Source organism: Eucalyptus grandis, chromosome 11 (assembly GCF_016545825.1).
Source record: "Eucalyptus grandis isolate ANBG69807.140 chromosome 11, ASM1654582v1, whole genome shotgun sequence".
In the NCBI taxonomy this organism is placed as follows: Eukaryota; Viridiplantae; Streptophyta; class Magnoliopsida; order Myrtales; family Myrtaceae; genus Eucalyptus; species Eucalyptus grandis.
Genome location: NC_052622.1, coordinates 46,001,810 through 46,029,569, shown reverse-complemented (window position 1 = coordinate 46,029,569; position 27,760 = coordinate 46,001,810). Strand labels below are relative to the sequence as shown.

Genomic DNA, 27,760 nt, shown 5'->3' with positions numbered 1-27,760 from the left:
CGTCGGAATTTGCTTGTACTTTCTATTTCCTTTTTATATCCATGCTGTGCTCTTCTTTCTTATCGACATTCCAGTTAGCATGCTCTGAATTAACATAGGAAGCTCAGGTGTGCAAAAAACATTACAGATGCATCAGCAGTCTTAGCGGTCTCTCTCTCCAGTCTTCTCCTCACTTTGAACTAACACACGAAGCTCGTTCGATCACTCAAATTCAATTTCTTCTTTTAGATAACTAATGACTTAACTAACTTGCATAAGCAATTCAAAAGGAACAATTTTGTGACCTGTAATGCCTTCCTAATTAGGATTTTTTTTTTCTCCAAGAAGAAAGAACGCTTCATATTGCCGGTCGTCCCGCATTGCCACCAACCAAGTCTAGCAATGTTAGCCTGGGATCTTAGCTGTCCCACGTCGCTTGGGAGAAGCCTTCTAGCCTGCTTGATAACCTAAGTAACATCGACACCAACACATAACACTCGACATGACATGACACATCGACAAGTCGTTTTTCAAAAAATAGAGAATTTCGACACGTTGAGACAAATTATATATTATATGTATATTTTATATATATATATAATGATTATTTCAATCATATTAATCCGATTCAAATTTATAAATAAATAAATAAAATCCTATAATAAATTTACACTAAAAACATTAATCCACAATTTATTAATATCCTACATTATTTCAATTTGATAAATTCAACTCAATTTCAATAAATCTATAAAAAAACTAGAAAGAAAAAAAAAAAAAGTAATTCGCATTCTAGACTTGCATGTCGACATGTTGAAAGAAAAACGAAAAAAACTTGAGAGTAAATTATCTATCACGAAAAGTAAAAGTCGAAGAGAAGAGAAGAAAATATTAAGTTTTCTTCTTTCCTGATTTGTTATTTTTATTATTGATTTTTATTTTCTCACATATTTATTTAGACCCTTCTTTTATTGAAAATTTTTAAAAAATTGACCTAGCATGTCGAACTCATGTGTCAAAAACTCACATATCGGAATTCCGACTCGAGTGTTTAAGAGTGTCGAAAAAATTGACTAGGTGTTGAATTTTCTAACATGACCGAGTGTCCGAAAGTGTCAGACACATATCCAAGTGTCCAACACACAATACAAAAGCTCCTAGAAAATGTTGGTGCTTCCTAGTTGATAACCACTATGACTCCCTCACCTCACAAGATGTCTTTTGAGGATAGGTCCCCAAATTGGCATCAAAGCCAGGTTAAGGTGGATCCGAGTGCATGCGAAAGGGATCTTAGCTAAAAACCCTCTGGCCTGCTTGATAACTGTTGCGATTGATCCATTTCCAATAATACTGCGAACTATTTCCAACAATATCAACAATACTACGATGCTTGATAACCGATGCAATTGATTCATTTCCAATAATATTGCAAACTATTTCCAACAATATCAACAATACTCATGAGCTAAGTGGGAAAGTAACACCTTTTTTTTTTTTTGGTCGGTGGGAAAATAACATTTAAGTGCCACTTTTTAAAAAAAAAATAGGCACTTGAGTGCCACCTCTAGCGACTCCCCCAGAAATCTTACGTGGCAATTTTTTATTAATTTTGCCCGTCCATGTAGCTCATGGGAGAGCTGACTCAACAAAGAAACGCAAGAACGACATCGTTTTGGCACAGATTTGAATTTTAAACTAAAAAATTAATTAAATTAAATTATAAAAAATTTTAAAATTAAAAAAAAAAATAGAGAGAGAGAGAAAGAGAGAGAGAGAGAGAGAGAGAAGATGAACAGTTGCAGGTGAGCTGCAGGTGATCCATTTCCAACAATAGAACTAAAAAAATTCAAGCCTTGTGATTCATTTTTAACAATACCGCAAACAAAGTAGAAAAGTGTCACTTTTTTTTTAAAATGGGACACTTAAGTGCCACCTCCAGTGACTCCCGTCAAAAATCTTACGTTGCAATTTTTTATTAATTTTCCTCGTCTACATGGCTCACCGAAGAGCCGACTCAATAAAAAAAACGCAAATTCAAGCATTCTAATTCATTTTCAACAATACTACAAACTAAGTAGAAAAGTGACATTTTTTAAAAAATGGGACACTTGAGTGCCACCTCCAACGACTCCCATCGGAAATCTTATGTGGCAATTTTTTATTAATTTTGCTCGTCTATGGCTCACTTGGAGAGCTAACTCAAGAAAGAAACGCAAAAACGACGTCGTTTTGGCACGGATTTAAATTTTAATTTAAAAAATTAATTAAATTAAATTAAAAAAATTAAAAATTGAATATTGAGAGAGAGAGAGAGAGAGAGAGAGAGAGAGAAGAAGATGAATAGTTGCGGGTGGCTAAGGGCTGGCCTGTTGCTACTTCGCCTCCCTACCGTCCCTAGGAAGGGCTAGCGACGGTGAGGGCCAACCAAGGTCATCAAGCTCTAGCAATGGCTCAACCCTCACCACCTGTAATCTCTCTCTCTCTCTCTCTCTCTCTCTCTCTCTCTCTTTGTTTTTTAAATAAATTTAGTTTTAAATTTATTTTAATTAATTTTTATATAAATTATTTACTCACGTCAACAGCAAAACGATGTCATTTTTGCACTTATCTAGCCATATCAACATGCAAAATGATGTTGTTTTGCACTTGCCTCATTGGAAAATCGCTACATCAGCATTTTGGCTGAATTTTCTCGTCATTGACACTTAAGTAATCCATTTACTCTGATTTTGGCATTTAAGTTTCACTTTCTCTCTAGGCCAAGTTTTGATACTCCAGGTGTTCGGCACTCGCATAGTACACTTCTCCCTTTATTTGCTAAATTGAGTTTTAACTGCATTGGTAATTGCATATAGATCTAATGTCTAAAGAGATATAACTTGTTATCTGTCTATTTAGACGACCATTGCATAATTGTGAACATGATATGGAACCGCGAGCACCTACCACAAGGGGTTTAATCCAAAGTTCAATTGTAGCTATTTCGCCTATAATACTAAGCGAAGGGAATGTAGTAACGGGTTTACTAAAACAAGCACAATAGAGGACTTGGAGATGGCATTGCTTGGAGTAAAGCCTCCAATATGGACAATCTTTCTTTGCCTTTAAAGGGTTAATATTAGAAAAACCCCAAACTATTACAACCATGACTAATGTACTAGAAATTAATTTTTTAACACGAAAAACCTCAAATTTATATATTTATAACAAATTTACTCTCTATTATTTTTCGTTAAATTCTATTGTCAAATTATTTAAGCGGATGACACCTGACGACTGATATATATATAACAATTTCGAATACAGAAAAATTCTTGTAGGACCTCTCTTGGGAATTGTTTTCCCCTTCTTTGTGAACCCAAACTAAAACCTCCCTCTCCCTCTCCCTCTCCCTCTCCCTCCCTCTGTGGCACTTTAATCGGGGGAATCAATTGAAGGTCGATGGAGGCAAATGCGGTTCTGCTTACATGCGTGCATCGCCTACCGTCTCTTCCCTCATCCTCGAGCTTCCCCTTCTCGCGATTCAGCCGCAAGCCCACCTCCTCCTCCTCCTCCTCCTCCTCCTCCTCCTCCGTAGGTCTGTTCTCTCGCGTCCTTCCCTCGAATATCCCCAACTCCCCAAGCTTCGGTGCTCATGAAATGTTCGTTCGTTTTTCTGAAGTTCGTTTTTCGATTCTGAATTTTGATGGGCAGTTTTGAGGAATTGCTTGGCAAGCAAAGACGAGACTCTCATCGATGGGCTTCCCAAGGAATACTATGACGATGTGCGTGTTGCCATCTTGTCTTCTGAATCCCTCCTTTGTCGATTTTCCTGGATTTTTCACTGTTGTCGTGTGTCTATCGTCTACTTGAAGTCTGGCATGAGCAGATTATGTATCCATAAAGTGATGATTGGAAAACTGTTGAGCTAAATTAAAATCTCGTTGCAAAGATAATTGAGTATTTTCCGTAAAGGGCAAGCTTACTTGTGTTGAACTTGACATTTGGAATCGTGGCCTTGTAATCATTTTGACGTGAAATCGTCAGCATGAATGGACTGGTCCTTGGAATTAAATTCTCTGTTCTTCCTTTATGGAATTCATAGAAAGGTGCGATTTTTCTCTCTAAAAGTGACGAGGCGTAATCTTGAAAACCATAAAACATGGAACTCGTGAAAGGGAGTTCTTTAGGGTCGAGGACCTTGTAAATGGAGTGGGCATCAATGTGCGCTGAATGAGAGTACTTTTCCTATAGCATGAGATTGGGTTTAGTTCTTGAAACATAATATAGACGATAGGCGGGATATTATATTATGTCATAGTGACAGGCACTGCGAAGCTCAGAATCACAAGTGGAAGTGATTATGATGTTCTAGGTCTAGAATCGCATTGTCAGGCATGTTCAAGTCATGAGAGTCTTTGGCTGGACCAAAAGCTTTCTGTGATGGTATAGGCTAAGCTTAGACTGCCGTCCAGATTGAGTTGGTTGAACTCTTCTAACAATCAAGCTCTATTACGTGTTCATGTGCTCGCAAATAGTCATGCTGATGCAATCTTGTCAAGGAATAGGTGATTCATCTTATTCTCTGATTTCTTTAACAGTCACTGTTTTATTAAATATATGACAGGTTAGTTATCTAGGAGCAACTGGAGACATGTTGCTATTGACCATCTTTTACTCTTTCTGTTAAATCTGCAAAGGTTTTCTCTGTGCCAGGAATGGCAAGCTCGTCAAAGAGAGAAGACGAAGGAGCTGCATCGCAGGCAACAGGAGGAAGACGAAGAAGAGGAAAGAAAGGTTGAGGAGTATCGTGAAATTGGAATGAGGTTGAAAGGTTATCCTGAAGAAGATGTTCGAAAGGCAAGGATATTGGTATCAAGCTTTATCAGATCGGAGGAAGAAGTTGAAGAGGTGCTTTGGTATTCTCTTAGTGTTTGTTTTTTGGGTTCATTTATCGTTTGGAGACTCTGGACGATTATAAGCATGAATTACATTGATAATTATTTTTTATCCAACCATTCTTGCCTACTTGCTAGTTTGTGTAGAACATTCCCCAGAACTATAACCGATTGTTTTAAGCAGATGTACGGCCAAGGCCACATCATAACCAGGTTAGAAGTATTTTGTTGATGCATGAAAATTAGTATTATCTACCATTAAAATCGTTTTGCTGAGTTCTCAAATTCTTGATGTAGTCCTTCAGCCTGAGTAATTTCAAACACGTGGGGGTCTTTCATCTTGTTGATAAGTGATATCCAGATGAGAAAAAAAAGTTTGTGTTTAACTCGAGGATTTGCTTCTTCATTTTCATCCGGCATTTAACCACAAATTCACCTGTCATTCTTATAGATCTCTTTGAGTGGAACTGCTGTTGGTGTATGCCATTCTGTAAATTCCTCATAAGTCTATACTCTGTTGCCACCCAAATTCTTTGGAATTTTTCTTTCACCATATAATTTTAAGTTCTTAGTTTTTACTAGTAAATATTGGTCCAATCCTCTTAATAAGGAGAAAGAATCCTTGGTACGTGTGAGGGAAAAGAGTAACGTCCTGACTGGTGTTATTCCATCATGACGTTTGACCAAAATAAAAATTCCCTCGTCCAAGTCCATGAAAAATCCATATATTACATTAATAAATAAAGAACAACAGAATCATAGTTTAAAAGTACACTAAAACTCTTAACAATTTCTACATTTAGATTTGAACCATTCTTGATAAGTTAACCCTTCTTACGTATGTAAAAATATATACTTATAATTTCCTGGATTAATCAAATTTCGAGATATTGCTTTTTAACACACAAAGCGCGCACTCTTTTGCCTATATTCCATACCGCATAAAGAGGGTAAGTACATTATCAGTGCCAAAAATTATGTATGGCGTTCACTTTTGTACCAAAAGTTTCTGTCGAATCACTTAAGTGCCAAATCATAAGAAAAATGATCACTTTAGTGCCACCGGCGAGAGATTCCGGCCAAAATGATTACGTGGCTTTTACATTTAAAAAAAAAAAAATTAGCATAGCTTTTAAACGACGTCATTTTCTGCCCCCCTTAAGAAAATGACGACGTCGATTTGTCGTCCTAAGTGGATGGCCTCACAAAAATGACGCCGCACAACTCATTTTGGGATTTTTATTTTATTTTATTTGAAGATTGAAATTATGGTTCTGATCCTCGTTGGCCGCTGACCTATCTCGCTCGACCGCCGACCTATCTTGCTCGGCCACTGTCGCTTGGCCGCAACTTGAGGCACGTGAGGTGCCTGCACTTGAGCTAGCTCAGCACAAGCGCGTCATCACCGATGCTCAACAACTTGCGCCAAGTCAAACTCGCACTTTCTGCGTGAGCTTCGTGACCGAGTCAAAATCGAGCGAACAGGGCCGAGATCACATCCAATAGCTCCGAGTGGGCATGGAGGGTGAGCCTCTGGCGACTCTGGCCTTCGATCTCAAGCTAGTGACGGCACACGAGGGAGCACCAGCCCCGATCGTTGGAGCCTAGGTACCTTGGAAGACGTAGGCCATGCCCTCATCGGGAGATCGAAGATGGAGAGGGAGAGATCGAGGGCGATGCACTCGTCGACGACCTCCCCGAGCACCAGCCGATCACGGCCTTCGACTTGGCCGCCAAGTGGCCGTTGTCGGGATCGAGGTCGGGGTTGGAGCCATGGCCGCCAAGCGCGAGGGCCGTCGAGGACGGCGACTAGCCAGAGATTTAGGGTTTTGAATTAGGGGATAAACACTAAAGATCGTCGTTTTGTTGTTTAAATGTTGACTGTACTCTTCGGCGAGCCATATCAGCTTCAAAAATTAATAAAAAAAGTGCCATGTCACATTTTCGACTAACCAAATCGGAGTTGGCACTAAAATGGTTGTTTTTCAAACTTTTTGGCACTTAAGTGATCTAAAATAAACTTTTGACACCAAAGTGAACGTCGTATATAACTTTTGGTACTCATAGTATACTTACCCCGCATAAAGTATTAAAGAAAATAAGAATTTTTATCACCAAGAAATGTTGATGCTGTTGTAGGGACTCAATCTATTTTTTTTTTTTTTTTTTAATCTTCGTCCCTCATCTGTATTTGTATTACCTAAAAAGTAATGTTTTCTTTCAAACACTTCGCACAATGACTTTCTTAATCTAGAAAATATCGACATTTTTAGGAGTCTTCATGTCATATCAAACACTCCCAACATATATCTAACACTCAGTTAATACATATTGAAAAATCTAACACCTAATCAATTTTCTTGACACTCTCCAACACGTGAGTCTAAGATTTCGACATCTAAATTCGGAATTCCAACACGTGAATCCGATTCCGCACGGGTTAATTAAAAAAATTTCAATAAACAATGAGTCAAAATGTGAATATATAAAAAAATAAAAATAATAAATGAAGAAAGAAGAAAAATCTAATATTCTTTTTGTTTTGACTCTCGTTTCCCACGACACACAATTTACCCTCAAGTTTTTTTAAAAAAATTTCTTCGGATAAGCAAGTCCCGAACATGGATTTTGTTTGTTTTTTTTTTTTTTTTTTTTTTTTTTCTCCAAATTTTATGAATTATTAGAATGGAGTTGAATTTGTCAAATTGAAATAATGAATAATATTAACAAATGGTGGATTAGTGTTTTGAGTATTCATTAGTGGAGTCAAATATGACTAGCTATTTAAATTGTAGAAAAATAAAGATTGAAGATAAATTTACAAAAAAAATGATTGGGGGGTTTTTATAACCAACGATCAGCCATTACAAGTGATTATTACGACTTCACTACTTAACAGTTAGTTAACAGTCACCTGGCTCCGTAATTCGACAGTTATATCATACCGAGCGCACTTACCTTGACGTGTACCGACGGCATGGTTACATCAACTTTTTCGTTCCAACGCAGCCGTTGCACATCGACATTTCCATCGGTAAGAATTGGGTGGTCTTCTGGTCGATCTCAGCCCTCCTGGGGCCTGTCGATTTCAGGAAGTCGTTGCGCTCCGCATCGAACGAAACGTCGAGGAAAGGCACCGAAAGCGATCGCTCATCGATAAAATACATGCGAAGAAATGCGCGTCGAATAAACTCGCTTCTCTTCGATTGCAAACTATTTCCTTTTTTTTTCCTTTTTTTTTTTTGGGTTCTTCCTCGGATCACACAACGAGTGAAATTTGTTGTTTTTCTGCCTTTTCAGTAGTCTCGCCTCCTCCTCTTCTTCTTCTTCCTCGCTGGCAATGTCGTTTTAAAAGCGAAAGTGATCAGATTTCGTGGACGGCCCGTCGACGTCGCGCTTGTCCGGCTACAAGTACAACGTGTTCTTGAGCTTCCGAGGTTCCGACACTTGCCTCACGTTCGCGGATTACCTCAACGAAAGCTTAGTAAAAGAAGAAACTTTAATGGCCATTACACCCTTTTTTTGTTACCTTTATCTCTCTCTCTCTCTCTCTCCACCAAACTGATTCATATATATATAGATGGCAATACAAAATATGCTTAGAAGGGCTAATTATGATTGGCAATTTAAGGTTCCATAGAATGGTCGATGGGTATGATATCCAAAGTTTTGGTAGAGACATTTTATAGCTTCTGCGTATTATGCTATGCTAGAAATGAAATTTGAGCTAGTCTCAGACTGTTGCTGTTTTGTGCCATATCTGAGATTCAAAAAGCAGGAGTGTCTTTCGTGCCAGCACGGTCCGCTTTGCTAATTATCAACTGGACAAATTCCCTGGGGAGATGGTTAATTGCTACACCTTCACTTGAATGGTTTATGTTAATTCCTTTACCTTAAGAATATGTCAGAAGCTCTGAGAACTTCTTTGTTGGATCACCATCATGAGTACGAGAGAGGGAGATGATGCTGTTAGGGATGCTCTAGATACCTAGATATGCTCGTATATTGCTGATATAGTTGCTCCTCTTTTCTTCTAAGACGATGATTTATTATGCATGGCAGGCTTGGTAAACTTGTTAAAGATCTTGTTCGAGAGCTTTCTATTAAGCTGAAGAAGAGACAAAGGATTCTTCCCGATCATTTAGTTGGAATTGACGATCGAATCAAAGACGTGGTGCAGTGGTTAGACTGCGGTTCCCTGGACGTGAAATATCTTGTTGTTCATGGGATGGGAGGAATTGGCAAGACGACTCTTGTCAAGGCGGTTTACAACGAGATAGCTCATCTGTTTGATGGTTGCAGCTTCCTTTCAGACATCCGAGCAAATTCAGGATGGGAAGGTGGCATCGTAGCATTGCAGACTGCTGATATCCACAACGTCGATGACGGCATCAACATGATACAAAGTGGATTTCGCAGCAAAAAAGTCCTCATTGTCCTTGATGATGTTGATGATGTAGGCCAGCTCATGGCACTGGCAAAAATCCGTGACTGGTTCGGCAGGGGAAGCAGGATTATTATCACAACTAGAAATGTGGGTCTTCTGCGAGCAAAAGAAATGGGACAACAGGGTTGTGTTTATGAGATGACAGAGTTGAGTCCTTGCCATGCTCTTCAACTTTTCAGTGAGCATGCCTTCGGAGAAACCCTACCTTCAGATGATCGCGAGAATCTTGCCAGTGAAATAGTGGCCACTACCGGAGGAATTCCTTTGGCTCTTGAAGTTTTAGGTTCTTGCCTCCATGACAGAAGCCTCAAGATGTGAGTAGAAGCATGGCACCGTTTAAAAAGATCATCACCTCATGAGAGTGTCCAAGAGACGCTACGGATATCTTATGGGGCATTAAGCTTTGAGCAGCAGCAAATTTTCTTAGACATTGCATGCTTTTTCATTGGCAAAGAGAGCACAAACGCAGTATATATGTGGGAAGATTGTGATTTATCCCCTGAAAGTGGACTTGCCACTCTCGCTGATTTGTCTCTGTTGAAGATAGACCATCGCGATATTTTCCGGATGCATGACCTGATCAGAGATTTTGGAAGGAATATTGTTCAAGAGGAGAGTAAAAACTATAGAAATCGAAGCAGGTTGTTGATAAATGCGGAATGCCTTGGCGAACTTTGTGAACAGGTAAAGTTATTTATACAAGTAAACTGCAATTTCCTCCTCAAAAAATTAACGGAATTCTGGTCTTAGTAAGAAAAAAGAGTTCGCTGCCCTCTGCCTTTCAAGTTTCTCTTGTTTAGTGTTAAAGTTCGCTGATGCTTGGTATCTTTGCTAGATTGATCACCAGCAAACGAGAAATGTCAAATTGCTTAGGATACAACTACCTAGGGTACAGACGCTCACAAGTGATGCCTTTGCTGCTATGCCAAAGCTAAGGGGTCTTCATGTTGAAGGGGTAAACTTCATTGGAGATTACAGTAACGTTTTCAGAGAACTGAGATGGCTATCTTGGGATCGTTTTCCTGCACAATTTGATGCGACCAATTTCTCTCCAAGTAATCTAGTCGTTCTCAAGCTTTCTGGTACTGACTGATCTTGGTGATGATTGGCAAGGATGGCACCAAATCCTGGTATGAACAGTTACACATGCATCCATTTCTATTTTTGTTGTTCAATCAAACATGCCTGCAGTTGCTCATTCCCCTTCTGATATTCTGGTCCCCGACAGAAATCATCTAAGTTGAAAGCTCTGGAACTTAAAGAATGCAGCCGCTTAACCAGATTACCCGACCTCTCTGCCCTCTCAACATTGGAAAGATTGATTGTACAAAATTGCGAAAGCTTGGTTGAAATTGGCGAATCAATTGGTAAGCTAGTACAGCTGAATTACTTGGAAATTGATGCGTGCACATGTCTGAGAGGGTTGCCTGAAGAAGTTGGTTGTTTAACGGCTTTGAAAGAGCTGATTGTGAGAGGGACATTATTTGGTCCTGTTGGTTTATATCTTCCCCACTCGATCGGTAATCTGCAGTCTTTGAAAAGGCTAGAGATGGAAAGTGTTGGAATTAGCGAACTCCACACTCAATTGGAGAGCTAAAGGACCTTGAAAGCTTGTGTTTGTCCAGATGCGATGAGCTAAGAGAGCTTCCAGACTCAATCGGGAGTCTACCCTCTCTGAAAATCCTGAACTTATCTCACACTCACATTAGATATTTGCCAACAACAATCAACCAGCTTTCTCATCTCCAAAACCTTCATTTGGAAGGTTGCCATGAGCTTAAACAAATCCCAGAGCTTCCCACCAGTTTGATTATCCTTCATGCTGAGTCACGCTCACTAGAGACAGTCCCAAACCTCTCAAATCAAACCAATTTAATCGATTTAATTGTATCCGACTGCTTTGAGGAATCTCTTTCTAACCCATGGGTTGCCAATTCTATACAAACTCCAAACCTGGATTGGGTTGGGAAGTTGTCAAGCCTGAAGAACCTGAAACTGGTTCACAAAAGCATCAGTTTACCGCCGACTGAATTAGCTTCCCTTCCTGGCCTGGAACAACTAGTTCTGTCTTGTTTAGATCTGCAATCCCTCGCTCAGCCACTTCCTTCCACTCTCTCCATGTTGAAGCTTATAAACTTCAAATCATTATCTGAATTATTGCCCTGTTATGACTCAAAAAATTTGTGGACTTTGGATCTATGTAAATCGTGGCTAAAAGAAATTCCACTCATTCAGTTTGGACAATTGGAGAATCTGAGGGAACTAACTGTGTCGAACTGCACATGTCTACGGCGGTTATCCTGTCTGTCAGGCTTGAAGAAGCTCAGAGCGGTGCGCTTGTTGAACTGCCAAATGCTAGTTGAAATCCAAGGCCTCGAGGAACTGGAATCACTGGAAAGTATAAGGATCGACCAGTGCAGTTCCCTGGTAAGGTTGCCTAGTCTCTCGAAGTTGAAGAAGTTGAGGACCATGGAATTTACATCCTGCAGATCATTAGTGAGTTTGCCTTTTCTATCTTGGGTAGCTTCTAAAGATTGTCATCTAGTAGTTGATGGATGCGATAAGCTAGCCAACCACAATGGCCCTTACCAGCTTCACAAATACAAAAGGCAATGTCCAAACCCTGTTCGTGCCTATGAGCCAGAGGATAGACAACGCTTGCCTTTGCCTATTTCCTTATAGCTTCCTTGTGAATGAGATTACTTTTTTAGAGTGGATTTGCTTGTACTTTCTATTTCCTTTTTTTCCCCAGGTTGTGCTCTTCTTCCTTCTCAACTTTCCGGTGAGCAAACTCTGGGTTAACCGGGGAAGCTCACATGTGTAAGGACATTACGTGTGCATAAGCAGTCTTGTAATCTCTCTCTTTTAGTCTTCACCTTACTTGGAACTCACACAGGAAGTTTGCTCGATCACAACTATATTCAGTTTCTTCTTACTAAAGGAATAGTGTTGGAAGCTATCATGCAACAATCAGGATGTGTTCCTTTTCTCCCAGAAAGAACACTTGAGATTGCTAGTTGTCTCACTTTCCAGTTTCCAAAACCGAGTCTAACAATGTTAGATGCAGTGCGGTGCACTTTTCTTTTATGTGCGACTGTGTTCTGACTGCTGTCAATGTTTGTAAGTGGATAGTTTTTGGTAGTTGGATGTGGATCGAATTATTGAACGGACTGGACTTGTTATTTGCCACAGGAATGTAACGACGGTTTACTAAAAATAAGCGCAATAGAGGACTAGGAGACTCCTCGTGAAAATTTTCTGTGTAAGCAGGATGTAAATGCCAGATTTGTTGACATTCCGATGCTTGAACTTCTCTTTCACTTCTTTAACAAAAGGAAACAAAAAAGTACTTATTTTTTCAATGATTTCACTCGTTTAATTGGACGACGACGATGATGATGGTATGACAGCCGGTTAAGTGTTCTACAAAACCTCCACGTCCATGGACGGTAAGATTTATCTAGTGGCCTCAGGTGGATGTGTCGTAAGCAAACTGCGTCTTAATTGTGAGACAGGCTAAATTAGCAATGCAGATTCAACTGAAGTACAGAGTCTTGATCTAGGAGTAGAAGGTATTAGCGTCCGACGATGGCGAAAGTATATTATGGATACTACATTTAAATCGAAAGATTGGTTGCTATGTCAGGCAGGACAGATCTATGGCTCTATTGCAAACCCCTTCATCAAAGGTGTGCGGGTGAAATTAGAGCAGGGAATATGGAGTTATCGTTTGTTGTCTCGTTATTCTGCTGGTTTCCCCTGTCCAAATAGACGTCGTTTCTTTCACTAAAGCCTCCAATTTGGATAATCTTTTTTTTTTAAATATGGTTAATTCCATTAAAAATTCCATACTAGTTTTGTCACACCCCAAAAACTACAAAGAATGGAGATGACACGGCCGTCCTTCTTTACAAAGGACGCAGCCTCAAACACAACCAACAAATTGATATTAACTTATATATATAAATATCGATAAATCTTCAAATTGGTTGCAACATCGTAGTTTCTATAATCCATCAAAAAGAGAAAAGATATACTTTAAAACTTAGACGATTCCACTAGTAAGGATCATTTGTACCACTTCCTTAAACCATACCAAAAAACAAAATAGAACTCCCCAAAAGTTCCCACCGACTACGCACTCGCTCTATTCGCCGCTAGCTGAGGAACCTCAAAAGATTAAAGGAGGAATGGGATGAGCAACCACAGCTCAGTGAGTAGTACATATCTTCTAAGCAGATCGAACAACCACTATGCATGTATATAAAATACATATCGAATCATATAAAATTTATTTCTTATCATCAAAAATTTATACTAATATGGAAAACTCATTTGAATCGCCATCAAAAGTCAAGTATCAATGGTCGAATCCATTGAATAACCTCCATAAAAAACACATGGTCTATCCATTGATCAATCTTTTGCTCAATAACTAACCATGGTCACGACACAACACCCTGTGACAAGGCGACCAAGATTCCCCCCTTGGCAAGGTCTCCACCTACAAAGCCGGTGGCTAGGCTCAGAAGGATATCCTAAACTTGGTATGCATACCCAAAAACCCCTCACTGGGTTCACAGTTATATTGAGCATAAATAACCATTCTCCAATACTAGAAATCCAATCCAAAAATCAATATCTTAAACCAAACAAATAACATTTTGCAACATAACCCATCATTCATTTCATATCCATTTCTCAAATCATCATAAACATTTTTATAAATCAGTCGCAAAGCAATTTTATATATGTTTCTCCACAAACCTTGTATAATGTGCTTTTCAAAGATTCACAATCAACCAAAGGGTAGCAATTGCTCGATCTGCCTTTTATGCAATAAAAATGCTCTTCTCAATTCAATATATATACATATATATATACTTCAAGACATGATTTTATAAAACCAAAGAAGATACAAGACACTCACCTTGTCGTTCTACGACCCAAACGACGAACAATACTCGTATCGTCGAACTCAAAGCCCTATCAAATAACCGAAAAATAATGTTAAATCTATATCAAATAACCGAAAAATAATGTTAAATCTATTCTATCTCAACTACAAAATGACTAAGTTACTCCTTAACTCTAACAAAAGGACTTATGTGCGTTAACAAATCGCATAACCAAAGCGATTGTTCAAGCCATTTGCAACATGAAGTTTAAACGCAAAACTTGATCAAGCCTTAACTTTTTCTTCTGAACCCCGATCCGAACGTACTTATATTCAATAGAGATCCCTTGAAACATATCACAAGAATCCCGACTTGGCCATCCCAAAATCAAGCCGAAAAATGACAAAATACGGGCCCAAAGCTGCTGGACGCGTACTGTTCACTGCGCGCGGAAACTTTGAAATTCTGTTTTGGACAAACCATAAGCTCAAATCACGATCCGTAAAATCTCACGGCTCCACAACACCTAAATTACCATTCTTGCAAAAATACACGGCTCAACGACTCCAAAATTAGACTTCGCCGCTCAGTTTTCCAAAAATTTCGAATTTAAGTCCTAAATCCAAAAATTACTTCAATCGGACAAATAAGGGGCTTGATCTCTTACCGGGTTATGGAATCGAGTTGGCTTGGTAAGGCATCCAAGGCGTGCATATGCCAAAACTTATTTCCTTTCCCTTTTCTCTTCTTCTTCTTCTCCTTCTTTTTCTTATCTTTTGGTCGAGGAAACTCTAAGTTTCTGTTTAACCGAACCCTTTCCCTCTACTTTTGCTTTAATGACTTTTCGGTTTCTTTTTCAGTTTCTTCTTTTGGGCAATTTAAAACTTCTTTTTCCATTTATTCTTTTGGGGCCCACTAGCCTAATGTTACAAGTTTAATTATGCCGCATTTATCCTAAACTAACTAATATTCAAATCACAAAAAATCCAAAATTACTTACACTCATGTTGCGTTTACCCAAACTAGAATTTTTCTCACAAAAAATTTGAAGCTGATAATCTCATGTCATATTTATCCTAAATTAATTCTCATGTCACACTTCAATCCCCAAAATTTTAGATTGTAAAATATTGTTGCCCTAAGAGCACCATCATATTTTTAAAATTTGCTAAGATCCCTAATTTTGCCTCAATTTCATCCCGTGTTTTGGTGCTTTGGAAAAGAGAGAGGGAGTGAATTCAAATATCTCCTACTTCCCAATCTCAATTCATTTTTCTTGTGATTTGGCTTTTTATAGAGGTCATCATTTAGAAGATCCATTTATGTCGAATTTTCATCGTGAATCGTACACCTATCATTAAATTGTTTGTCACTTGTGTTTTCAAGTCAGTAGATATTGGACAGAAACCATCGGAGAGTAGATTCTATTACATATACCTATTTAGGATTTTTATAAATTGAAAATTTTATGTGGGATGGACATGGCACATATTAATGAATATGAGATTTCTTTTTTTTTTTTTTGGTGACCCAAAGAACTCGTGCACCATACCAAACATACATGCCCTCAAAAAATGGGTAGGAGTAACGAGGAGTAAACTTAGGGCAACACGTGCTAGCCCACCACGCACGTCTTACCGGATAAGTGCCTCACCCTCAACGCTCGAATCGAACTCTCCTCTTGTATTAGGGGAGAAAGACGCTGCCAGCAGCGCCACCAGGTGGGTGGTGAATATGAAGACTTCTTTTGTTTGTAGGAACTCCTTGAAAATAACTTCACCTTTTTTGTCTTTTAGATCTGAGCAGGTCTAACTTAACTTCACTCTTTTTGACATCGAAAATTTGAATCCCTCTTGTGGAAATTGTCCCTGCCTTTTTTCTGAACGCACTTAAAACCTCGCCTAACCCCTCTCTCTCTCTCTCTCTCTCTCTCTCTCTCTCGCTTTGATCGGAGGAATCGATTGAAGGTCGATGGAGGCAAATGCGGTTCTGCTTACACGCGCGCCTCGCCTACCGTCTCTTCCCTCAGCCTCGAGCTTCCCCATCTCGCGGTTCAGCAGCAAGCCCACCTCCTCCTCCTCCTCCTCCTCCTCCGTAGGTCTGTTCTCTCGCGTCCTCCCCTCGAATATCCCGAACTCCCCGAGCTTCGGTGCTCATGAAACGTTCCCTCGTTTTTCTGAAGCTCTTTTCTCGGTTCTGATTCTTTTGAATTTTGATGGGCAGTTTTGAGGAAGTGCTTGACGAGCAAAGACGAGACTCTCGTCGATGGGCTTCCCAAGGAGTACTATGACGATGTGCGTGTTGCCATCTTGTCTTTGAATCCCTCCTTGGTAGATTGTCCAGGAATTTTCATTGTTGTTGTAAGTATGTCGTCTACTTGAAGTTTGGCATGAGCAAGTCATGTGTCCGAAGTGATGATTGGGAAACTGTTGAGCTAATCTCAAATCTCGTTGCAAAGATGATTGAATAGTTTCTGTAAAGGATAAGCTTACTTGTGTTGAACTTGACATTTGGAATCGTGGCCCTGTAATCATCTTGACATGAAATCGTCAGCATAAATGGACTGCTCCTTGGAATTAAATTCTCTGTTCTTCCTTTATGGAATTCATAGAAAGGTGCGATTTTTCTCTCTAAAAATGATGAGGCGTAATCTTGAAAACCATAAAACATGGAACTCGTGAAAGGAAGTTCTTTAGGGTTGACGACCTTGTAAATGGAGGGGTCATCGATGTGCGCTGAATGAGAGTACTTTTCCTATAGCATGAGGTTGGATTTTTGAGTTCTTGAAACATAATATAGACAATAGGAGGGATATTACATTATGTCATAGTGACAGGTACTGCGAAGCTCAGAATCACGAGTGGAAGTGATTATGATATTCTAGGTCTAGAATCACATTGTCAGGCATGTTCAAGTCATGAGAGTCTTTGGCTGGACCAAAACCTTTCTGTGATGGTATAGGCTAAAGCTTAGACTGCTGTCCAGATTGAGTCGGTTGAACTCTTCTGACAATCAAGCTCTATTACATGTTCATGTGCTTGCAAATAGCCGTGCTGATGCAATCTTGTCAAGGAATAAGTGATTCATCTTATTTTATGATTTCTTTAACAGTCACTGTTTTATTAAATATATGACCGGTTAGTTATCTAGGAGCAATTGGAGACATGTTGCTATTGACCATCTTTTACTCTTTCTGTTAAATCTGTAAAGGTTTTCTCTGTGCCAGGAATGGCAAGCTCGTCAAAGAGAGAAGACAAAGGAGCTGCATCGCAGGCGACAGGAGGAAGATGAAGAAGAGGAAAGAAAGGTTGAGGAGTATCGTGAAATTGGCATGAGGTTGAAAGGTTATCCTGAAGAAGATGTTCGAAAGGCAAGGATATTGGTATCAAGCTTTATCAGATCAGAGGAAGAAGTTGAAGAGGTACTTTGGTATTCTCTTAGTGTTTGTTATTGGGTTCATTTATCGTTTGGAGACTCTGGACGATTATAAGCATGAATCACATTGATAATTATTTTTTATCCAACCATTCTTGCCTACTTCCTAGTTTGTGTAGAACATTCCCCGGAACTATAACCGTTTTTTTTAGCAGATGTACGGCCAAGGCCGCATCATAACCAAGTTAGAAGTATTTTGTTGATGCATGAAAATTAGTATTATCTGCCATTAAAATCGTTTTGCTGAGTTCTTAAATTCTTGATGTAGTCATTCAGCCTGAGTAATTCCATGAATTGGCTTTCTATTCAATTTCTTTGCTGGAACCCATTTCCTCCAATATTTTGCATCTTTCATTGATGCTGCCAGTATATGGTAATGTTAGTTGGAGTGGTAGATCCGTGATTAAAGGCATACTGACTCGTCTTATTCCTTTCTTCAGAAAATCGAGGAAGCTGCTGAGAGAGGAGAACTGACAGAACTTATCTTAATGGTTATCTGGAATCGGCTTGATCTTGCTAGACGTGATGTAAGTTTGCATCTTTGCAATATCTAATGATGTGTATTGGGATGGTGAATGGGCGGGGGGAAAGTCAGGAGGGGATTGGGGAACAGGTTGGGAAGTTGTTAGCTGGTATTGATTAGCCTTTTCAATGTGATCTTTTTCTCCTTATTAATGTCTCCGTGATTTTTTTATTCTTTTAGGATGAAAAGGATGCAGTTAGAAGTCTTGACCTCTTATACAGGAGGGTTGAGGTATGCTCCACTTTCTGTACTTAGATGACTCCAGCTCCATATTTGGACAAGAAATTATGAGAAAAGGTACACCATCACAAGTTATTTGAAATGGCAACTTGTGCTTCTAACAGAAAGATAAATAATCATTCAAAGCTCTTGCTGCCATTGATATTTTGTCTCAGAATTGCTCATACTAACACTCTTATAGCAATATCATCTTCCAATAACAAAACAGCTCAGCTACTCACCCCCTCTTATTCCAGTTGGCATTATCATGTAGACCAGCTCATCCATGTTGATTGGTTTAAGTGTAACCAAAAAATCCTACTAAATTTTTCTTAAAGATAACTTTGGGAGACCAAAAATCACTTGTGAGACTGTCAAGCCACGTAGCTTTGAAAAGTAAAAACTCTTGATTTTGGCTGTAATCTCTGGAATACTAGCAATTTAGAAGTCTTTCAAGTTTGCTTTGTTCAACCAAAAAAAAAAGTTTGTTTTGTTATTCTGAGGTCACTTTTCTTTGAAATGAGTTATTTCATAGTTTCCAAGTCTCTATGCTCCGAAATTAACCTATGTGTTTACTGATGCTTTGACCTAAGAAACTTATAAGTTAAAATTCTCTTGCATTTTAGACTGAAATTTTGAAACGGGAGGCCCCTCCTGCCATGAGGCTGCTCAACGAGCTTTTGAATTTGCATGATGGTTTTGATAATGAAGGATGGCTGAAGGAATGTAGAAAGCTGATGGTGGATACCTTTCCCCGGGAGGATCCCTTTAGCATTTTGGTTCCGGCTGGACTTGACATCGATAAGGTTTGTTATGGACTGCGTGGTGATTCATCAAATAATAACTTTTTTTTTTTGGGGGGGGCTAAATTCAGCAAATTAGAACTCGCTAATCCTGCTCATGTCAATTGATGTGTTCGTGGATGGTACTCTTCTGAAAGGTTGTAGTAATTGTATCGTGCAGCATCAAGGGCCACTTCGACCCTCATCCGAAGATGATGCTCTTTTGAGGGTAGATTTTGTTAGAGAGGTTGATGAACTGCTACAAGAGGTTCGTGCTGAACAAAGCGAATGGCAAGACGCTCAAGGGTTGGACCCTGAATCTGTTGCAAGTAGGTTGAAGCAGCAGGAGAAGCAACAAACAATACACCAAGTAGAAGCTCTGCTTGATTTGGCTATCAATTTGAAATGGTAGCAAGATCTGTATATCCTACGTCCCATGTTTCTAGACAATGCAGCGCTGACCATAAGAAAACTGAGGAACTCATATTGATGCTCCGTACTTGGGCTGGGCTTGGCTTGAGCTGCCGCACCAGTAATGGCCCTCGAGTCAATCAACCATGAACTGTACTTATGTAGGATCCTCAGTATGAGTTCTGTTTTAGGGTTTTTATATTGTTTAGGATGGTTATGACTGTTGTAAGTGACTTTTCTGAGAATCTCCTTATCAAGCTGTGCATGGTATTCCTTGTAATGCTTTTCACTGCGTCTGACAAACAAAGAGCAAAACGAATTTTGATCTTGAATTAGTGTCAGAAGAATGAGGAAACCTGAAAGAACTCAATGGGAAAATTTTCCAGAGATTTTTTTTTCCTTTGATGACATGAGCGGCAGTTATTTTTAACCTCCTTACAGATTTGCCTCTGTCTAGTGCGAGAAGATGAACCTATTTCATCTCATCGACCAATGACTGGTTTGCTTCCCTCCTACAGTGGTGCAAATTCAGGAAAAGAAATTAAGGAAGAGAAAAAAAGAAGAATCCCAATTTTATGAGTTAACGTGTAATATTGCGTCGTGGAGAAAATTTACACGGCCTCTCTCCATGGCAAGAAACTTGCTTTCAAAGTCATCTTATGCTTCGACAACCTATGACATCTTTAAGGTACAGGCAAAAAGATCCACATTGCCAAGCTAGAATATATCAGCCATTCCGTTATACGGCCCAGCGGAGGAAGAGCAAGTAAATCCTTGAAATTTCAAACGATCTGCGTCTCAAATAAGGAATACACCAAGAGATCAAGTCTTAGTAAGAGCCATCTTTACCGAAATAAGAGTGATTATTGAGTTTATTTTATACAGTAATATGGTAACAACGGCCCCCGGAAGGGTTCTGCTACGGTACAATGTACTTGTACTTTGGTCATTTATTGTCCAAGTCTTGTACAAAGAAAGGATTTATCTATCTTAAATACAAAAATGACAGGCGAGAGGAAGATGTCAACCACCTTGGCTGCGTGATTCGAATAGAGCGCAACTGTGAGACTTGATTTCATAGGCAAACGGTCCTCCCATCTGCTCGAGCACTGGCTCTCCATTGGCTGAGAAGAACCCTGGATACGGCAGAGCCGTGTCAACCATGCGATGCCAGGTCATGCCCTCCGGAGGAACTGGTAGAATGACACTCTCTGAATTTTGACCCGCATTAAACGTAATAAACAAATCGCCAAACTCATGAGATGTTTCGGAGCTCGACTGGCTTTCTGCTCTTTCTTTCTTCAAGGTCATGGCGAGGAATTTACATGATGAATCCTCCCACTTTGGTGGAGACTGATTGCTTCCATGCCAATCGATATTCTCTTCTTTCAAAAAATCATGACTCTGAAGCAGGTCAGCTCGTCTCATTCTAAATGAATTCAAAAAGGAAATGAACTGTGTTGTCTGGATGCCAAAGCCTGTTTTAAGGGCGTTCCAGTCAAAAGACTTTCTGTCAACATAAGCAGGGGAACCTCCGGTAGATTGGCCGCACTCATCACCCATGCTAAGAATAGGGACACCCAAGGAAATGTAGAGGATGAAGAGGAAGTTACGAATTTGTTTGAGCCTTCTTTCAAGGACAGCAGGTTTATTAGTTGGACCTTCCTCGCCACAGTTCCAACTAAACTCTGCTGCGAGCTGACCACTGCTGAAGCTGACTAAATCAACGAGTGGAAGTCCAAAATTGTGAGAAATGTAATTGAAAGAAAATGAGGGGCCTCGACCATCAGAAAATATGTCCCCACTCCCGCATAATCTCGTTGCAAGGTCACTCAAGAGCCCTCACCTTTCAAAAGTTTCTTATATCAGTACAGAATTTTGTGTTCACTTCTGCCCATCTCTTCCAATGAGGAAAATGGACATCCTTTGGCATTTTGTTGATGGGATCCCAGCAATCCGCAATGATTTTTTTCCTTGAGAGTACTGGATCGAAAGCAATTGCCTCAACCAAAGGAGGCCGAGATAAGGATTCTCCATGAAATCCTGTCAACAGAGATGAAGCATTGATGAAACAGAAGCCATCAACATGAAATTCAGTCAGCCAGTGCCGAAGACTATCGAGGATCATCTGCTGAACAATTGGATAGTTACAATTCAGAGCATTCCCCTGTTTCAATTCTACTGGTCCATTCACATAATAGGACTCATCGTCGATACCCTGCAATGCTCCAGCATTGGCAGTATGGGTGAAGACTACTTCAAGAAAAACCTCTATTCCATTCATATGCAATCTCTTCACCATATCCTTCATTGATTTAATTGTGGATATGGGGTTATTGGAAGGCCCAAACAGACTCGCCAGGGAAAAGAAGTGGCAAGGAAAATATGGTCCGTTTTCCTCATCAAATGGGAAAGTTGGCTCTAAAAGAACTGCATTCACCCCAAGATCTTTAAGATGATCCAGCTTCTGAGCTAAACCAGAAAATGTCCCAGCAATATCAGCAGATAGTTGACTAGACTCATGCTCTGTGAAGCGCTTCACATTCAAGCTATAAATTGTCAACTTTTCTAGTGGTATGTTGGGATGGACATCACCAGACCAATCAAAAGTGGGTTCCTCCGTTAACAGTCCCCGGTAATTTACGCTAGTAGATCCTTTATCCTTGATTATTGACTTCATAACAATCTTGGCATATGGATCCAGTAATGTGAGGGCTGATTCCAACGGATCTGTACTTTTTCCCCTACATCGGAAAGAATAGCTCTCGTAAGTCTCAGCACTTTCCAGTGCCACATGCCAAATATCACCTGATCGATGAACATATGGATCCAGATCAAGCTCTAAAGCAGGCAATTCTGCCAACACGTCATCATATAAGCACAGAACCAGAGCTTCTGCATTTCTCGAAAAGATAGAAATATTCAGCGAACCATCAGTTGCAAAGGAGAGACCCAGTGGAAATGGGCTACCTCGACCTAAACCAACTGGAACACAAAATTTTGTTCCCCTGTGACTTCTAATTTCCAAAATACTCGAGGTATCCTCAAATGCAGACTTCAAAAGAAAGGAAAGAAAGAAGGGGATTTTCTCTGCTTCAAATTCCAGTTCAAGTGTATATGTACCAAGAGAAATTTGATTGAACGGCGACTCGAATGCCCTCCCATCAGGAGATGAGTCTTGAAAGTCCTCTGTCGTGTAGCATCTAGAATCTGATCTATAAACAACCCAAGACAGTAGTAATATATTGCTACTGCTATGTGATTGCAGCGATGAAACCTCAATATACACTGCATATTTCAAGTTTCTCTTTCCTACAGAAACCTTCATTTGATCGCCAGTCTCTGTCCTGAATAGATAAGTGGACTCCTTCTCGAGTTTGCCGAACTCTGTGGTAAGAGTGAACATCTGTTCAGTTGGTTCAATTGAAACATGTGCAGCACATACTTTCAAGCTAACATTCTGTGAAGGAGTCCCCATGACATCAGGCGTGAATCCTTGGCATAACTGCTTCTTGCCAGTAGCCATTCTCATGCCAGTAGCCATTCTATCGAAGGTACGTGACATCTTGCTTCTTGTGAGAGAACTGGATGATGAAGCTAACTTGGATACATCGGTTGCTCCACAGCTTAGACAGCATAGCCTTGTTACAAGTAATGGATGAAGAGCAGCCATCTATGTGCAGGTATGCCCAGGTTGTTCTCAAAGTAAGGAAATTTCTCCTCCAAATTTAAGCTATTTCCTGTTCAAAAATGGAACTTCCATTAGTCTACTTCCAGTTACAAAATACAACAATACCTACACTAAACTGCCATTTCAAAAATACACGAATCACATCCAAATTTTTAAATGAAGAAAACTTCCTCATATGAATCTGACGATAAACCTAGCCATGGAAGAGTGATCCCAAAGCAATAGATCACCCCTAAGTGAGATACTATGGATTCAGCATAGACACAGGCCTCGACTTAGTGCAAGAAAAATTCCACTAAGAAGAATTACTCTGGAGATATACATCAGATGTTACTGAACTAATAGCCACTTCGCATTAACATTCAACTATGCCTGGGCATCAATTACAACTTAATCCCTCGGTAATGGAATAAGTCAAGACATACACAATTTGAACCACCAATGCATCTACGGCCCAAAAGAAACAACTACAATTGCACTTAATGCAAGAGCTATCGACCTGGACAGACGATTCAACAAGCCGGTAAATCTACTCAGCCATACGGAAAGTTACCAACGAAAAATGGAGTTTGCCAACGCGAAATCATCAACACATAAAAACGTACGTATCGCAATATCAACTGGGCAGATCCCAAAACTCCAGTTTCCTAATTCGTCTCGAGGAACGCGTGAATACCTTTCAGCTAATCACATTGCAAACGCAACCCAAAAAGAAACAAACACCAAAGTTAATCTCTTGAGAAGAGGAAATACTCGTTCCCGACTAATGACCCCGCAAAATCACACGAAAGGGATGTTGCAACACGACCCGGAACGCCCAAAAACAGCAAAAAGAGAGGAGGATGAGGAGGACGACAAGAAGCAAGCAGACGAGATATGCAGCGGCATCAAAAGGGATGCAAGAATCGAGCTCACATCGCGCGGTTTTCGCAGCAAGAAGAAGCGAAGCAAGCGGACATTCCCTTCAGATGATTACAGATAGAGAGAGAGAGAATGTGGGAAGAGCTCACTTCATACGCAGTGAAGTGAGTGGGGTGACAGGATGGTGAGGAGACAAACGACAACGAGGGGGGAGTTTGTCCGTTTTCAAGATGTGGATCTCCTCCTCTCAGAGCCGCACAACGCAAAAGAACCGATGAGCCGACGGGTTGAGCCTTAGCCGATCCACCGGGAAAACGACGTCGGCCAGATGTGTTAGTGCGATTAGCATCCCCGTACGGCGGTGAATCAGAGATCTATCCTTAATCTTGCCTTTTGTCATAATTCAATTATGAAAAATCACTAGACATCATCCCTAATAGGATCCCTAATAGGATGATCGGTTCTACGGTAGGTAGTTTTCAAAGCCAAAACCTAAAACTTATATTTGCCATAATTAATTCTCAATTTTTGAACCCTGAAACCTATTAAATTTTTTCAGTCTAGTTTTAGATCCATTCGAGAACCCTTTTTTTTCCTTTTTTGGTTAATTTATTTACAGCAAAATCATATAAGGCAATAAGTAACAAAACAATTTAAAGTAAAAAATGACCAACAATAATCTTTATCTGCCAAAAAAAATTCATAAAATAAACATATAATCACGTATAATTATAAATGATAAAAGTTTAAACACATAATATAAAATATAAATTATAAAAACCCTTCCCCATTCGTCCATAAAAATTTGAGGGAAGAAAAAAGACTTGTGAGGATTTCCAAAGGAGGACAAACGATGAAGAAGAATTTATGGGAAAAAATTAGAATTTTGATTTTTTAGCTTATATAACTAATTCCAAAAGTGGGCAGTTTGGTTCGATTTCCGAGTGGGTATTCACTCGAACCAATTCCAAGGGAAATGGGTTCTTAAACCTATTTTTCAAGTGATCCAATCATATTTGATTGCACATCGTTAGTTGCTTATGTCAAATTGGACACCATTGTATGTACTTTCTTCTTTGAAAAATTGGAGAAACTTCTCGCTGTGGAGAGGTGACGTGCATCTACCATTCTGGTTCCTGTTATCTTATTTTTTTCACTTTTTCATCAGGCAAAGTACTTGCTATTATTAAATCGACATTATAAAAAGAAAGAATAATAAAAGCTAGGTTGTCTCTTTATATAAAAGGGTGCAATGAAACTAAGCAGGGTGCGGAAACAGGCATTCCCATTTAGTTTTTGATAAAATCAGACTTCCAGCAATCCCGTTATTTCAACTCTTTTTTATATTAAATCAAATTTGATTATTATCATACAGAATGTAGCCATTAAACTATTCATATATTCGAACCAACACCAGTTGCTCATAAGTCACAATGCATATTCCGACTAATTTCCCATTGTATATCCATTTATTTAGTGCTGTTAATTAATGTTTGGGCTTGGTCACTAATCTTTGTTTTCTTTTAGCTATGTTTAAAAGGATTTTAAGCCAAGCAAAGAAATTGAAGATGAAGGAAAAATATGATAGGGAACATTTTTTGAAAAGAACTAAAATTAGATTTTTTTGTACTTTTTGCGAAGATAAGGATACTTTTTGAAAAACAGATTTTATAACTTCAATTATGGAACTTTTCTTCCCGTTGTATAAAATCAAGCTCCATTAATTTGATGAAAAATAATTTTCTTGAAAAATATTTTCAAATAAAGCTATTTTCAAGAAAATTGGTTTGATTTTCCTATGTTGGGTTGCCTACGCAAATAAAATAGAAGTCATTCTAATATTCGGAACTAGCCTTTTTTTGGAGAAAAAAAGAGCACCTACCGCGCCCATCCGGGGAGACGTGAGGGCACCTATTTTAAGTTAACGGTGCTTTTGTCTTCTCCATTGAAAGATTATTTTTATTAAAATAATTTTCTACTGTCATTTACAATCAACAATAGATCTAAATTACCACCCATCTAGGTGGCGCTGCTAGCGGCGAGTTTCTCCCCCTAACGCAAGGGGAGGAGTTCGATTCCCCGGCATCACAAGGATGACTTATCCGGGGCACAAGGGGTGGTGGTGACTCACGTGTCTCCCCCGGGTTTACTCTAACGTCCTATCAGCGTATGGGGCTTCCCTAGGTCAAAAAAAAAAAAAATAGAAAACAATAGATCTAAATTACTGAAATGTGACCCTAATACATAGAGCTAGCAAAATGGGTCATAAACCCATATAATGACCCATTTTTAGTTAAATGAGTTATATATGGGTCAAAAATAAGTCTGAGAAAGTAAAGCACTAAAAGAAATGGATCTAAATGGGTTATTAGGAAACCCACTTTGAACCCATGGTCTTCCCTCTTTAAATTTTTTAAAATGTTTTTTAATAAAAAATCAAAAATATAATTATTTTCATATTTCAATTTTCTTTTCTTTCTTCTTTCTTTTTCTTCCTTCCTTAGTCGGCAGCCGGTAGGGCGACGGCTAGCCATTGGCCGGCAACGAGGCCGAGGCGAGGCTCGAGGTCGCGGCATGCGAGCTCAAGGTTGCGATGGTAGTAAGGCTCGGGTCTCATCGGATCGGTGAGACTCGAGCTCGCCGACGTCGGGCGAGGCTCGATCTCGCCACTCAACGCCCGAGAGCCTTGGCCTCACCAACAAGCGGCAAGACTCTTGCTCGCCGAGCGAGGCCTCGGCCTCATCGTATCGGCGAGATCGAACCCCATTAAAAATTTTGTATTGCATAAAAATGAGTTTTTTTTTTAGGTTTAGTTAAAAAAAAATTCATGTTACAATTTTTAGTTATTCAATGGTATGTTAACTTCAAATAAGAGAAGTATGTGCATAGTCTAATTCTTTATAAATATTTCAATTTATAGGTTTTTTTTAACTTTTTTTATTTTATTTACTATTTTTAATTTAATTTGAAGTTTTAATCCAACTAGCATATAGTAGAGGTGGATTTTCCTATAATATTAATAGGTTTTAGCAATACGGGTCGGGTCGGGTATGGGTTAATATGGGTCGGGTCGGGTATGAGTTACTTGATTTACACTATATTAATATGGGTCAAAACGGATTAAATAGGTCAAATATGGATCAACCCATTTTTGACCTAATCTAAACCCAAGCCGACCCACCCATTTGACGAGTCTACTAATATGGTGAAAGTGCAACAATTTCAAATTTTGAAGCCACAATTCTAGAAAGAAAATATCAAAACCCATATCATTCCATGGCCACTTTCATGCTTCTACATTAAAAAAAAAATTAAATGCATATCTAAATTTTACCCTTGAAAATCACTTTACCCTTCGAAAATAAAGGAAAATTCCAAAAAAGACTTCAAATATTTTTATTTTCTCAAATAAAAGCTTGAAGTGAACAAATAAGGGCCTCGAGTAGATTTTATTTCAAAAAGGATATGAAGTTGTTATGTTTATTTCAAATAATGACATGACTTTTTATATACGATGACATTTTCGTCATTTTCCTTTTTCTTTCTTTTGCCTTCCTCTTTTTGGTTCTTTTTCCTTCTTCGCGTAGTGGCCAACTGCAAAGGGCTAGGTGAGGGTCACCCTCACCCCAGGGGAGGC

The 27,760-nt window shown here is 39.3% G+C and overlaps 2 protein-coding genes across 3 annotated transcripts in view; one reads left to right on the top strand and one right to left on the bottom strand.

The window, feature by feature from the left end:
* Window positions 1–19,960, top strand: part of LOC104427949 (protein PALE CRESS, chloroplastic) — a 63,241-nt gene extending 43,281 nt beyond the window's left edge. Inside the window, exons 1-7 of one of the 2 annotated variants that reach the window (XM_039305718.1) lie at window positions 16,106–16,299; window positions 16,425–16,495; window positions 17,428–17,622; window positions 18,077–18,163; window positions 18,340–18,390; window positions 19,005–19,184; window positions 19,342–19,960. In XM_039305718.1, coding sequence (XP_039161652.1) covers window positions 16,173–16,299; window positions 16,425–16,495; window positions 17,428–17,622; window positions 18,077–18,163; window positions 18,340–18,390; window positions 19,005–19,184; window positions 19,342–19,572 — 942 coding nt within the window. In that variant the 5' untranslated portion in view covers window positions 16,106–16,172 and the 3' untranslated portion in view covers window positions 19,573–19,960. Of the gene's footprint in view, window positions 1–4,674; window positions 4,870–16,105; window positions 16,300–16,424; window positions 16,496–17,427; window positions 17,623–18,076; window positions 18,164–18,339; window positions 18,391–19,004; window positions 19,185–19,341 lie in introns of those variants that run through there. The other variant, XM_039305719.1, reaches the window with a different exon arrangement.
* A 440-nt stretch (window positions 19,961–20,400) lies between these two features.
* Window positions 20,401–23,075, bottom strand: LOC104426683 (isoamylase 2, chloroplastic). Its single transcript, XM_039304348.1, is given in 2 exon segments — window positions 20,401–21,414; window positions 21,416–23,075. Coding segments are annotated over 2 exon segments (2,454 nt in total). The 5' UTR covers window positions 23,050–23,075; the 3' UTR covers window positions 20,401–20,594.
* Between the last annotated feature and the right edge of the window lie 4,685 nt (window positions 23,076–27,760).